Source organism: Chiloscyllium plagiosum, unplaced genomic scaffold (assembly GCF_037043375.1).
Source record: "Chiloscyllium plagiosum isolate Xiang-an unplaced genomic scaffold, Cpla_swu_hap1 HiC_scaffold_5, whole genome shotgun sequence".
Classification (NCBI taxonomy): domain Eukaryota; kingdom Metazoa; phylum Chordata; class Chondrichthyes; order Orectolobiformes; family Hemiscylliidae; genus Chiloscyllium; species Chiloscyllium plagiosum.
In genome coordinates this window covers 106,277,700-106,293,195 of record NW_028270143.1, presented here as the reverse complement: position 1 = coordinate 106,293,195, position 15,496 = coordinate 106,277,700, and the positions used below count along the sequence as shown (strand labels likewise).

At 41.3% G+C, this 15,496-nt stretch overlaps 1 protein-coding gene across 5 annotated transcripts in view; it reads right to left on the bottom strand.

Annotated features, from left to right (window-relative positions):
* Positions 1-15,496, bottom strand: part of LOC122550323 (disco-interacting protein 2 homolog C) — a 615,797-nt gene that overhangs the window by 174,099 nt on the left and 426,202 nt on the right. For all 5 annotated transcript variants that reach the window (XM_087987546.1, XM_087987548.1, XM_087987547.1 and 2 more), the window contains 3 exons: positions 14,900-15,019; positions 12,430-12,627; positions 5,955-6,046 (listed from right to left, as the gene is read on the bottom strand). In XM_087987546.1, the coding sequence (XP_087843672.1) occupies positions 5,955-6,046; positions 12,430-12,627; positions 14,900-15,019 (410 nt within the window). The remainder of the gene's footprint in view (positions 1-5,954; positions 6,047-12,429; positions 12,628-14,899; positions 15,020-15,496) is intronic.

The window sequence follows — 15,496 nt, the reverse complement described above, 5'->3', positions numbered from 1 at the left end:
TATCATTTATTGTATCCGTTGCTCCTGATGCGGTCTCCTCTACATTGGGGAGACTGGACGCCTCCTAGCGCAGCGCTTTAGGGAACATTCCTGGGACACCCGCACCAATCAATCACACCGCCCTGTGGCCCAACATTTCAACTCCCCCTCCCACTCTGCCGAGGACATGCAGGTCCTGGGCCTCCTTTACCGCCGCTCTCTCACCACCCGACGGCTGGAGGAAGAATGCCTCATCTTCTGCCTCAGAACACTTCAACCCCAGAGCATCAATGTGGACTTCAGTTTCCTCATTTCCCCTTCCCGCACCTTACCCCAGTTCCAACCTTCAGCTCAGCACCGTCCTCATGACTTGTCCTACCTGTCTATCTTCCTTTCCACCTATCCACTCACCCTCCTCTCTGACCTATCACCTTCATCCCCCCCCACCATTCACCCATTGTACTCTTTGCTACCTTCCCCCACCCTCCTCCCTGACCTATCACCTCCATCCCCACCCCCATTCACCTATTGTACTCTATGATACTTTCTTCCCACCCCCACCCCCTCTCATTTCTCTCTCCAATCTGCAGGCTCCCTGCCTCTATTCCTGATGAAGGGCTTTTGCCCGAAATGTCGATTTTCCTGCTCCTTGGATGCTCCTGACCTGCTGTGCTTTTCTAGCACCACTCTAATCCAAACACAAATCTTTAGTACTATTGCTGGAATACTGTAACCTTTGTAGCATTCAGTATCTCCAGCCATTTTGTGACGTGACGTGAAATGATTCAAATTGGCTGAAGACTGGTAGCTGAGGTGGATCATCTACTTAACACTTCTGGCTGAAGTTTGTTGTGACTGCTTCAGCCTTATCTTTTGCACTGATGTGCTGGGCTCTTCCATCATCAGGGATGGGGATATTTGCGGAGCCTCCTCCTCCAGTGAGTTGTTTAGTTGCCCACCACCATTTGTGACTGGATGTAGTAGAACTACTATTCTTAGATCTGATCCATTGGTTGTGAGATCACTTAGTTCTGTTTATTAATTGATGTTTATACTGTTTGGTATGCAAGTAGTCATGTTTTGTAGCTGCATCAGGTTGACACCTCATTTTCAAGTATGCCTGATGCTGCGCTTGGCATGCCCTCTTACACGATTCATTTTCACAAAGGTTAATCCCTTGGCTTGATGGTAATGGGAGAGTTGGGGACATGATAGGCCATGAGGATGCAGATTGTATTGCAATACAATTCTGCTGCTGATTATGGCCCAAAGTGCTTTGTGGATGCCTGGTCTTGAGTTACAAAACCTGTTTGAAAACTATCCATTTGGCACAGTGATAGCACAACACAACAATAAGATGAGAGACATTGTCTCTACAAGGAGTGTGCATTATTTTACTGATTCTGTCATGGTCAGATACATCTTCAGCCAGCAGATTGGTGAAGTTGAGGTCAAGCGTATTTTTCCCTTTGTGGGTTTCCTCACCACTTGGTGCAGACCCAGTTGAGTAGCTATGTCCTTTAGAATTTCACCACTTCCGTCAGTAGTGGTGTTGTCAAGCCATTCTTGGTGATGGACATTAAAGTCCTACACCCAGAATACATTCTGTACTCTTGCCACCCCCAATGTACCTTCCATGTGTTGTTCAACAAGGAGGGATACTGATTGATCAGCCCAGAGGAGGCAGGGTTGTAGGTAACATGATAAACAGCAGGTGGCTTTCTTTTCCACATTTGATTTGAACCCATGAAACTTCATGGATTCTGGAGTCAATGCTGAGGACTCCCAGGACAACTCCCTCCTGACTGTACACCATTGTCTAGCCACCTCTTCAGGGTCCTATCCTGCCAGTGGGATGGGACATATCCAAGGATAGTGATGGTGATATCTGAGACATTGTTTGTGAGGTACCATCCATGAGTCTGACTGTGTCAGGCTGTTGTTTGCCTAGATTAGCAACGTCCCTAGTTGCCCTTGAAAAAGCAACTCCTGAGTCACTGCAGTCTAATGTGGAAGGTAGTTTTGATGGTGCTGTGAGGTGGGAGTCCCAAATTTGGTACTAGGCACCAGGTAATAGTACAGGGACATTTGTATGTGTGATACTGTTGTAGTTGGTTACAGATTATCCATTCAGTCTCATTCTTTTGTTTTGACTTGCAGTGGTTTGATACAACTGAATAGCTTACTAGGCCATTTGAGAGAGCAGTTCAATGTCAATCATATTGCTGTGGATTTGGAGTCACATGTAGTCAGACCAGGTGTGGGTTGAAGAATTCCTTCACATTAGTGAAGCAGACGAAAATCTAACAATTCATTAGATTTTTATCATTAGACTTTTAATTCCTAAGTTTTGAAAAAATTGCATTCTACCATCTGCCTTGGCAGGATTTGAACTAATCTCAATATTGTCAACTTCTCTCTTCTGAGTTTGAAGTTGTCAGCTCTTTAAAATCTTAAAATGCTGGCATTAAAACACACTTCAGGATTTTGGACATTTCCATAATTCATTTCACGGCTGGATTTGGAAAATAAAATTTATTTAATAATTGAGAGTTTGAAAAAGGCACCGGCAAGCAAGAAGTTGGTTTGAAGTGTGTCTACTTCAACGCCAGGAGCTTCCAGAATAAGGTGGGTGAACTTTGCAGCATGGGTTGGTACCCAGGATTTCGATGTTGTGGCCATTTCGGAGACATGGTAGAGCAGGGACAGGAATGGTTGTTGCAGGTTCCGGGATTTAGATGTTTCAGTAAGAACAATGAAGATGGTAAAAGAGGGGGAGGTGTGGCTTTGTTAATCAAGGACAGTATTACATTTGCAGAAAGGACATTTGAGGACTCATCCACTGAAGTAGTATGGGTTGAAGTTAGAAACAGGAAGGGAGAGGTCACCCTGTTGGGAGTTTTCTATAGGCCTCTGAATAGTTCCAGAGATGTAGAGGAAAGGAGAGCAAAGATGATTCTCGATAGGAGCGAGAATGACAGGGTAGTTGTTATGGAGGACTTTAAATTTTCAAATATTGACTGGGAATACTATAGTTCAAGTACTTGAGATGGGTCAGTTTTTGTCCAATGTATGCAGGAGGGTTTCCTGACACAGTATGTAGACAGGTCAACAAGGGACGAGGACACATAAGATTTGGTACTGGGTAATGAACCCGGCCAGGTGTTAGATTTGGAGGTCTGTGAGAACTTTGGTGATAGTGACTACAATTTGGTTATGTTTACTGTAGCGTTTGAAAAGGATAGGTATATACTGCAGGGCAAAAGTTATAGCTGTGGGAAAGGCAATTACGATGTGATTAGGCAAGAGTTAGGATGCTTAGGAGGGGAAGGAAACTGCAGGCGATGGGCACAATTGAAATGTGGAGTTTATTCAAGGAACAGCTACTGCATGCCCTTGATAAATATGTACCTGTCAGGCAGGGAGGAAGTTGTCATGCATGGGAGCTGTGGTTTACTAAGGAAGTTGAATCGCTCATCAAGAGAAAGAAGGAGGCATACGTTTGAATGAGATGTGAAGGCTCAGTTAAGGCAATTGAAAGTCACAGGTTAGCCAGGAAAGACCTAAATAAAGAGATAAGAAGAACCAAGAGGGGACATGAGAAGACGTTGGCGGTTGGATCAAGGAAAATCGAAGGCTTTCTGTAGGTATATTAGGAATAAAAAAATGACTAGGGTAAGATTAGGGCCAATCAAGGATAGTAGTGGGAAGTTGTGCGTGGAGTCAGAGGAAATTCGGGTGGCACGGCGGCTCAGTGGTTAGCACTGCTGCCTCACAGCGCCAGAGACCCAGGTTCAATTCCAGTTGTGGGTTACTCTGTGTGTGGAGTTTTCACATTCTCCCCTGGGTTTCCTTTGGGTGTTCTGGTTTCCTCCCACAGTTCAAATATGTGCAGGCCAGGTGAATTAGCCATGCTGAATTGCCCATAGTGTTGGATGCATTAGTCAGAGGGAAATGGGTCTGGATGGGTTACTCTTTGGAGGGTAGGTGTGAACTTGTTAGGCCAAATGGCCTGTTTCCATACTGCAGGGAATCTAATCTAATCTAAAACATAGGAGAAGCGCTAAATGAATACTTTTCGTCAGTATTCACACTAGAAAAAAAACAATGTTGTCGAGAAGAATACTGGAATACAGGCTATTAGACTAGATGGAATTGAGGTGTATAAGGAGGAGGTGTTAGCAATTCTGGAAAGTGTAAAAGTAGATAAGCCCCCTGAACCAGATGGGATTTATCCTAGGATTCTCTGGGAAGCCAGGGAGGAAATTGCCGAGCCTTTTGCTTTGATCTTTCTGTCATCAATGTGTACAGGAATAGTGCCAGAAGACTGGAGGATAGCAAATGTTGTCCCCTGTTTAAGAAGGGGAGTAGAGACAACCCTGGTAATTATAGAGCAGTAATCCTTACTCTGGTTGTGGGTTTAGTGTTGGAAAAGATTATAAGAGATAAGATTTATAATCATCTAGAAAGGAATAAGTTGATTAGGGATATTCAACATGGTTTTGTGAAGGGTAGGTCATGCCTCACAAACTTATTGATTTCTTTGAGAAGATGACCAAACAGGTGGATGAGGGTAAAGCGGTTGATGTGGTGCATATGGATTTCAGTAAGCCTTTTGATAAGGTTCCCTACGGTAGGCTATTGCACAACATACGGAGGCATGGGATGGAGGGTGATTTAGTGGTTTGGGTCAGAAATTGGCTAGTTGAAAGAAGACAGAGGGTGGTGGTTAATGGGAAATGTTCATCCTGAAGTTCAGTTACTAGTAGTGTACTGCAAGGATCTGTTTTCGGTACACTGCTGTTCGTTATTTTTATAAACGACCTGAATGAGAGAAGGATGGGTTAGTAAATTTGCAGATGACACTAAGGTCAGTAGAGTTGTGGATAGTGCTGAAGGATTTTGTAGGTTACACAGGGACATAGATAATTTGCAGAGCTGGGCTGAGAGATGGTAATAGAACATATAGAACATTACAGCACAGTATAGGCCCTTCGGCCCTCGATGTTGCGCCGACCTGTCATACCAATCTGAAGCCCATCTAACCTACACTATTCCATGTATGTCCATATGCTTGTCCAGTGACGACTTAAATGTACTTAAAGTAAATGGAGTTTCATGCAGACAAATATGAGGTGATTCATTTTGGAAGGAGCAACAGGAATAAAGAGTACTGGGCTAATGGTAAAATTCTTGGTGGTGTAAATGAGCAGAGGGATCTCTGTGTCTATGTATACAGATCCCTGAAAGTTGCCATCCAGATTGATAGGGCTGTTATGAAGGCATATGGTGTGTTAGCTTTTATTAGGAGAGGAATTGAGTTTTGGAACCATGAGGTCATGTTGCAGCTGTACAAAACTCTGGTGCAGCCGCATTTGGAGTATTGCGTATAGTTCTGGTCACTGCATTATAGGAAGGATGTGGAAGCTTTGGAAAGGGTTCAGAGGAGATTTACTAGGATGTTGCCTGGTATGGAGGGAAGGTCTTATGAGGAAAGGCTGAGGGACCTGAGGCTGTTTTCGTTGGAGAGAAGAGGGTGGAGAGGTAACTTAATTGAGACATATATGATCATCAGAGGGTTAGATAGGGTGGACAGTGAGAACATTTTTCCTCGGATGGCAATGGCTAGCATGAGGGGACATGGCTTTAAATTGACGGGTGATAGATATAGGACAGATGTCAGAGTTAGTTTCTTTACTCAGACATTAGTAGGGGCATGGAAAGCACTGCCTGCAGCAGTAGTAGACTCACTGACTTTAAGGGTATTTAAATTGTCATTGGATAGATATATGGACAAAAATGGAGTAGTGTAGTTTAGATGGGCTTCAGATTGGTTTCACAGATCAGCGCAATATCAAACGCTGAAGGGCCAGTACTGTGTTGCAATGTTCTATGTTCTAAAAGTGATTCATTCAATCCAGGAAGAGCATTTTCAGTTCTCAAGCGCTCTAAAACAGTGTGTGCTCCATGCTCACCCTGTCTCCAGGCCTGACCATTGGCTCTTGCTTGGTGCCTAGTTTATGTAGGATGTTGTAAGCCACTTTCATACTTCTTGTCCACAGCTTCCCTGTTGGTTAAAAAAAAATGCCAATAACTGTGATTATTCAAAGGGGAAAGAAACCCAAAAATAAACCTGTGCTGGTGCCTCTTTAGCTAATTTAAAATCAATTGCCAAAAGTTTTTGCTCTACAGAAAACTGGAATATAAACTTGCAATCCACATCAAAAACTCAAAGCATTAAACCCACACATGAACACCGGCAGACCATGCAATAGCATTACAGAAAAGGAAAAGGAAAAGGACTTTGCATTCTTCCTTTTCAAAGCTACATACATGAAATAGCAGATTTTCCACCTACAAGAAGAAAATACCTTGTCCTTTGAAAACATATGCATTGCTTTAAATTGACACAGACTAGTTATTTAATTACCGGCTTTATCAGCCAAATATAAAAAAACAGAAGACCACTTGGTTCATTATCTAGGAGCAAACTCCTCAACAAGAACTAAAAAAGCCTGAACATTTTTCTGTATATCCTTTTATGGCATAAACATTTTCAAATACTTATCCAATTGCACTTAAAATAGAATGAAAGGGAAGAAATCAAAATGAGGCCCTACACGCAGAGCTGATCCAGCAGTGTCTGACAATGTAACTGCTGACGCATTCATTAACCATGCAATCTCCTAGGAGGCAGAAATAAGGGCAAAACCAATCTTGTTAGAAATCCTCTGTAACTCTTCAAAATAATCAAGTAAAGCTGCAAAAGAACACATAGCTGATTACATATCATGTACCTAACAAATTACACTCTCGAACTGAAAGTATCCTCTTCACTCAGGGGCTAGACAAGGTCCTTTCAAAAAGCTTTCAGAAATGCATGTTTTATGTTCCAAAAGGTCAGACTCTCCATTAAACGTAACGCTTCCTGACATGTCACGTCATATCATGAACTTTTAGCCAATACTTCTAAAAACTGGACACACAGAAACGGTTAAGATAGCTGCTGCATAACATGTGACTCATGGCATTTGGTTTACAGCCTACATTAAGTCTCTGATGAATACCTATTAAACGTGGACATAGGTCAGGACACCTCAATGCCATCTGTGGATTTCACACATCTCATTGTTTAGGGATGGCCAAAAAATCTATGGAGTTGCAGACTGCCTGTCTCCATGGTTCATACCAGACAAAAGGAAAGATTGAAACACAATGGCCGCTTTCAACTTCTCATTGTATGAAAATGGCATTCCAAACAAGTCAAGATGGGTCTCAGTAGTGTTAATGCAATGGTCACATGATTGATGCTGGGTTCAGGGAAGTGCACACTTATTAACCCAGAATCAAACAGACCCATCAGGATCCTCACTCATCAGCCAATCTGAGATCCAAATCTGAACGATTCATATCACTCTTATTTTCAGTTGAACAGTTTCCTTTATTTACTCTGTCAAAACAATTTATATGTTAAACAATTTTGTCAAATTTCTTCATGGTTTTCTCTTCTCTAAGGAAAGCAGCACTCGTTCTTTCATTCTATTGAGCAAACTGTTTTCTCTTATCCCAGCAACCATTCTAACAAATCACTTTGTATCCTCTTGAATGCCTTGACATTTTACGAAAGTGTGGTGTTCATAAATAGCCACAATCGTCTTGTTGGGGCCTAACTAATTAATAGTAACAAGAGTTGAATAGATACTGTAAGTATGTTCCACCTTTCCTGATCAGAGAAATTACAGCGTGTCCACTCCATAACTAAACTGTTAATGACAATATAAGGGCTTATCAATAGTCTCACTCTGAAGAACTTGAAACTTGTGTGCTCCAAATGAATTTCCAGAGACATTGAAAAGTCCTTTTAACATCCTGAAGTGAGCGGTTGGGAAGACCTTCCACTTACAAAAACAGCAATGAGTGGGTCAATGAAGCAGCCCCGGAGAACAAGCAATTCAGCATTTTCTCTTAGAATGCTGTGAAGCTAAAACTCTGAAGTCAGTCATCAGTTCTCCACTTGCAAACCAAGTTCGAGGGGCTGAGCTTCCAGTCAGGTAGGGGAGCCAGAAGCAACTAAGTCAGAAACAGGGAATGGAGGAGGTTGAATGGCAGGCTGCTGAACCTTGGGGAGAAGTGTAGACATAGGAGGTTTTAGTAGTTGGGAGATTTGGAGCACTGGGAGAGAAGCATGTGGAGGAAACAGCAGCCAGCTGGAAAGGTTGGAGGCCTCAAGAGGGGAAGGTTGGGAGGAGGGGGGCTGATTTAAAAAAAAAATTGTTCATGGCATGTGGACTTCTGTGGCTGAGTCAGTATTTTTTGCCTATCCCTAACTGCCCTTGAACTGAATGGTTTGATAGGCTATTTCAGACGGCAGTTCAAAGGTACGTTGTCAGGATCTGGAGTCTGATGTAGACCAGACAAGGTAAGGATGGCCAATTTCCTTCCATAATGCTCCTAAGTGAACCTGATGGGCTACGTGTGACAATCTGCAATGGTCACATGGTTCTCATACGACCAACTTTTCATTTCAGACTTTTATTGAATGCTAGTTTCACCATTTGCCATGGCTGCATTCAACTTGTGCTCCCAGAACATTAGTCTGGCTCTCTGGATCATTGGTTCAATGACAATACCAGTACATCACCACATCACCACATCCCCACTAATTATGGTAGCTGCAAAGGTTGGCACCTGCATCCAGGAAGGTGGTATAAAGGCACTTACCCCCCACAGTCCTCTCTTTGGTGAAATCGCTGGATTTCCTTATGCTCAGGAAAGTAGGCCAATGGCAGATAAAAAGGAAGATTGGCAGCAGGTCAGTGAGGCTTATAGCTGGTAATTATATTTAAAGTTCTCACCAATCTCTCTACAGAGAGTAATCACCTCTACCTTCTGGCTTCAGAGCTTTGGAAATGTGCAGTTTCAGGGTAGGGGGCAGTGTCTCAGTCAGGAAATAGATTTTTATGACACCCAACCGAGACCAACCACTATTTTTAATTTAAAATTCAGTTTATGTTGGATGATGCCTTTCTTCAATGAGAAAGATTAATACAATGACTACAAGAATTCTGGACAGTTCTTCGCATAAGACCTTTCCTTTGCAGTTCTGTCACTGAAGTTAGTGCAATATTTGCTAAGTTAGATTTGTAAAGGAGAGTGCATTGAATCACTTTTGTACGTAATACATCACATTAGATTCTCAAAATGGAAGTCAATTACTGTGTCACTTCATGACATTAACAAACTAATGTCATACAATTAGCTCCATGTGCTTATTCATGAAAAAAAATCATTTATGAGCATTATTCTCTAACATCTAAACCGTATTCCGGTTTTATTGAAGGAGTTTAAATAAATTGTAGAAAGTGCTGGAATTTCCAGAAAGAGGGACTAAGAGATACCTATAAATATAGTATATGCACATACACAAACATATACAATTTAAGTTATATTACCAAATGTTGCGTGGCTGCAAAATTGCCAATGAAATAATTTGTATTTTCTAACTCAGTAAGATCAGTAATCTGTTAACAGATTTTAATAAAACCATTAATACATTTTTAAATTGCACACATTACCCATAGAAAACCTTCCATTATTCAATATCTTCATCATAATTGTTATTGAATAACTCCTGGAGTAATAACCTTTAGATAGATTTCTCTTACAAAATATACAACACATTCTTGAAGAAGAGTCAGAAAGAAGATAGATCACTCAGGAAATCAATGTCACAAAAACATGGCCAGGACTAATTTAAATCTGGCAACCTCAAATCAGCTCTGCACACTCCTGTTGTTATTCCCTTACCATGACATAGTGATTACTTCATCCGCAAGGAAGTCTAGAAATAGCTGCAAACAATTGGATGTTAATTGTACATTGAAAATGTCATAATTACCCATATTCTACGTAGAACAAACCTCATCTTCACAACTTGAGTCCAAATAGAGCTAGCAGTTCCATGAGCTAAACAAATGTTAAACTTCCATGATAAAATATCTTCTTACCATTATCTACATAACCTCACCTTTAAATACCAGCCTCAACTTATACAAATGATGCTGAAGTTAATAACCTTATGTGCAAGTAACTATTAATTACAATGTCATGAGGGGGCTAAGGTGTCAGCAGTCCTACTCGGGCATTACACAATCAAATTCTTTTGTATCGTATTAAAGACACCAGAATTAATTAAACCAGCAATGAACTTTATAATCAATGACATTCAAGGACACGGATAAGTGTGTGGTGTAAGTGTACCAGGTAGATCATGAAAGGAAAAGACTAGATTCAGATCCTAACTTTTTATTTATTTTATCAAATGTTCAACATCACTGTTATCATAACTAGCTTTCCACTAATTCAGTAATGCTCTTTCTCTTCCCCTTCTCCTGCCATCAGAGTTCTGTACTTCCATACAAAGCTTCCAAATTGCTGAGTAATAGCTAGTGGGGGTTTTGACAAAGTATTGTATCAGGTTTGCTGCTTTCTCAGCACAAGGTAGGCAGGCGCGCTGTGGGGAAAAATTAAGTTAACTGATTATTTTTCTCTCTTTCTCTGCCCACTCAAGATATATTGCTTTAACCATCTTTCTTCTCCCATCTCACATTCTCACCACCAGCCCAAAGCAAACTATATCACATGTAGCTCACTGATAGGTGAACGACAAGTCTGTACTAGGAGAATCTCTGACCACACCACAGATAGAGGAGCTCAATGCCACAGTCTGACAGAAGCAAGTGGAATTGCAAGGAACTCCACTGGACAATCTTTAGCCTTGCCTCTGCTTTAAGTAAACAGGTTTGTGATGTGTAGGTATGCTAGCTCTCTAGACTATTTGACTTTTGGTGATGATGGTCAAATCCTATGGACTTGTGGACAGAACAACTCAGCACCTTGAAGGATAGAGACAAAATAACTGGCCCTCCAAAAGAATCCTTTATGTTTTAATCAAGTCATTCCTTACTGTCAAACTCCAGGAGAAAAAATCTTAGCATGTCCAACCCTTTCTCATTAGTTAACCAACTCTCTGAATTTCTTCCAACACATTGACATCAAATTGATTTCACAGGTCAGCGCAACATTGAGGACCGAAGGGCCTGCACTACGCTGAAATGTTCTGTGTTCCTTCCATAAAGCGAACAGTACTGTACACATCACGCCAAAGCGGGTTGCACCAGTGCCGTATATAACTGAAACATAACCTTCTTACATTTGTATTCAATTGCCCTGACAATAAACAAAAACATTCTATTGGTTTTCCTAATTACATGCTTAACCTCTGAATTAACATTTTGCGATCAATGCACTTGGAGACTCAGATCCCTCTGCAGCTCAGAGCTTTGCACTCACTTGCCTTTTTAATCTGCTTCTTGAGCAGGGCACAAAGATTCGAAACCTCCCTGGGAACTGAGTATGTTTTTTTTAAAAAAACTAATACTTGAAACATCATGTGGGATAAATACAGACTGGGAAATGCTATTAAAATCTGCATTGAGCCCCTGGACAGAACATATGGAACAACCTAGTTCAACTCAAATTTTGTCAACTTAGTGCATGCAGCTGGAGAAGACGCACAAAACTGATATAAATGTAAAAAAAAAATCAGTTTAAAATAAATAGCACATGCTTTGAAAAAGTTTAAATTTCAAAAGTGATCAATATTTTGTGGAATTCTGAGCACATAGCTCAAAAGGAGCCCAAATCTGTGAATTTTAAAATTTAACTCAACTACATACAAAATCTGGTGCAACCTCTGCTTCATTAAATGAAACATTGTGTGGTTTGTATTAAGGCCTATTTTGCTGCCAATATTTCATCAGATTCATCGTCCTCACCACAGGTATAAATTAATCTCAGTGTATAATGTCACAGCTTCGGAAAAACAGTGAACACTTTCACTTCGAATAGAGTAACAGTCACTTTGCATAACTACAGAAATTTTTCGATTTTATAGGAACTTAATGTCACAGCCATGTAGCTGGCAAAAAACGATGACTCGCATCTTTGGTGAAAATTGCAGACTTCAAGAAAATCTGATTTTTCAGCCTTTCTTTTTAATATGTTCACGGGATGTGGATATCACTGGTTAGGCCAGTATTGTTGTCCATTTCTAATGGCCCAGAGGGTAGTTAAGAGTCAACTATGTTACTATGGGTCTGGAATCACATGTAGGCCAGACCAGGTAAGGACATCAGTGAACCAGATGGATGTTTACAATAGTTGACAGTCTTTCCAAGGCTGCCATCATGTTTTATAGTCCAGATTTCTATTGAATTCAAATGTCACCATCTGCTGTGGTGGGATTTGAACCCACTTCTCCAGAATGTTAGCCTAGGGTTCTGACTTACCAGAACACTATTCCACCACGTCCCTTATTACTTTCCTTGTTACTCCAGGTAATGAGATACTCAACAAAATGATCTGGACTAAAAAAAGGGGTAGACATACCGTATGTAAGGATGTAAAGTGGTTTTCCATTTGTATCCATGGTGGTCAAACAAGGTGCCTTTGGAGAAATGGTACCCCAGCGCTGAAGAGCTGCCTCCAGGGATGGCGGCCAGTTCGTTACTACTCCCAGCTGCTCTCCCCTGATGGCAAGCATTTGTGCTCCCTCTGGTCTTGGCTGGTTAGGGTCTGGCTGTTGAACTGCAATAGAATTGAGAGTGTCAATATTTCTGCTGAAGGAGTTTTAAAAGCCATTTGTATGTTTTCAAAACACAGTTTGTTTTGACTTCAAAACATTACCATCAGTAAATTATGTATTATCTATGGCCAATCCTGATGGTTAGATGATAAACCATCCTCCCCATTAGGAAATCAAGGAACATTACGTGCGAGATTTCAGGTTTAGTCAGTGTGACATACTCAGGTAGAGTCAGCCATGGTCAATTCTTGCTTTATAGGTGGGTTGTGTGCAGGGATGTGCGCAGATGCAGGGAAGATAGCTAAAGTTATTTGTAGTATGTCCCTTCCGTCACTTTTTCCATGCTCTATACTTCTATGACTCTATGACTTTGGCTGACATAACTCAGAAGCATAAAAATATGAGTGTCATTCTTGACGTTCTTCCACCATTCAATCAGATTATGGCTTAGCTATACCTCAATATTTACTAGTATTTGCTCCACATCCCTCTATATCTTTGTTCTACAAAAATCAGTGATTCCAATCTTAAGATTCCAATGGCCTTTCTGTTGAAGTAGTTTCAAAGACGGACACTGTACTTCGTGGGGTTGGTTTTAAGAGGCACCTCAGTCCACACTCCACTCAACTCTCACATCAGCTAAAATGTCAATGCGGATTCCACCCAATCCTGATCACTCAGAACAGTGATGGCTGATTGAAAATGGGTATTCTACGTCTTTCACAGGATTAAGTTTACACCTTAGAGAGCTATTGACCATTGGATCATGGCTGGGATTACTGGGCCAAGGTGCCGAGATACATCTGAGTTTTAAGGTCTTAGCAAAGGGGGTGAGCAATGTGGGCAGCCATCTTCACAAGGCCAAGGGAAGGCTCATGGAGGTGAGGGATACCTCTGGTGAGCCAAGGGGCTAAAATACCAATGCTGGTGGGATAAGACCCTTAAATAGCTATTAATTAGCCTGTTATTGGGTCTCTACAGGCCTGTACACCCCATGTAAAATTCCACACAGGTTGGAGTAACTAGTCAGGTTGGCACTGGGAATTGACATTGGATTTTATATATCTACCATCTCCAGGTATAAAAATGCATCCTGATTTGATTCAAATGGCATAGCTCCAAGTCTGAAATTTTAACTCCTTGATCTAGATTTTGGCTAATAGGGACAATAGTTCTCTCTATCAACACCACCAAAACACCATATCAGGTTGACACCTAAAGTAGATCATCCCATAATATTCTAAACTCAGGGGAATGCAAACCATGTTAATGCAGCCTGATTTCACAATTTAATTCTTTTAACACTGGTATTTTTGCATTGAATGTGTTTTGTGCGCACTCTGAAGTTAATATACCTTTCCTGAAGGTCAGTTCTCAAAACTTAATGTGGTACATAATCCAAAAGAGCCATACCACAAGTGCAATTCAAAGTCCCACTTGGTGGTGCATTCACCTACTGAGCATAATCAGCATAAATGAACAATGGACCAAGGGAGGCGATGGTAAGGCAGGTCACTCAAAGGTTAGTGAATGGTGTAGGTCTAAAGGAGAGCTGTTAACATTTCACGGAAGCTGATGAGTTGAAATGAATTCCAGAGCTGGGCTCTAGATGATTTCAGCTAGGCAGAAGTGGGGTACTACAGATGCTACCCCAGTTCCAACCTTCCAGCTCAGCACCGTCCTCATGACCTGTCCTATCTGTCTATCTTCATTCCCAACTATCCGCTCCACCCTCCTCTCCGACCTATCACCTTCACCCCCATCCCCACCCCCTCCCATTTATCTCTCCACCCCTGAGGCTCCCAGCCTCATTCCTGATAAAGGGTTTTTGCCCGAACTGTCAATTTTTCTGCTCCTCGGATGCTGCCTGATCTGCTGTGCTTTTCCAGCACCACTCTAATCTAGATGATTTCAGGTCAAGTTGTCAATGGTGGTGAAGAGAGAGAGGTGATACAACAGCTCTGGTCAATGAAAGAGAGTGTTGTGGGAGGCCAGGAGTATCAGTGGGCCTAATGAAGGTAGAGAGATAAGGAGGAGTGAAGTGCTGAAAGGATCGATAAATGAGGATAGGAATGTGTGGATTTGAGAACCATCTGCCAATGTAAGTCCACAAGGACAGGATGATAGATGAAGGCAAGGGGATGGTATTGTAAATGTTTGGATAGCGCTGTTTCCAACATATGCAAATTCTAATGTGAATTTTATTATGCTTTATGCACATTTATATATTTAACAAATTCAGTTTGGAATAAAACCCCAATACTCAAAGTTTACCTTCCAGTAATTCTTCAAAATCATCAACAAAGAATTCTCGTAATGGAGGGCGTTTTGGCCGCTTAAGGGTGTTTACAAGCTGCTGGATCTTTGCAGAGACTCGGCTGCTTACTGGTACTCCTACACAAATGAGATCGATAAATAAATTGGATTACTAATGTACACAGTGTCCTGCTGTCAGAAAATGGGTAGAGTTGCAGAGCTGGTAGTGAGAGCCCTCATTACTTAGCTGGTCTTAATGGTTCTAAGCAAAATCAAAAATAAAGATATTGTCAATCGAACAATGTCCCCACACTGGAACACAACATTTTTTTCTTCAGTGATTCGACTGAACAATTTGAAATATTGAAACAGTGTGGTTCACACCTAAAGCAGCTGGTACCAAGAAAGCTGATTTTACTGACCCAAAACTATTATTTCTACCAAAATCATGGTCACTCACATCAAAGTCAGCAACTTTGGATAAACAGGAGCTTCTCAATAAAATATTAACATTCAACTTCAGGACAGGCTGCATGCTAGCCTTTATCATCAGTAAACTGTATCTTGCAATGCATGCTAAACTTGGAAGAAGGTTTAGTTCGGAAAGATGGATCA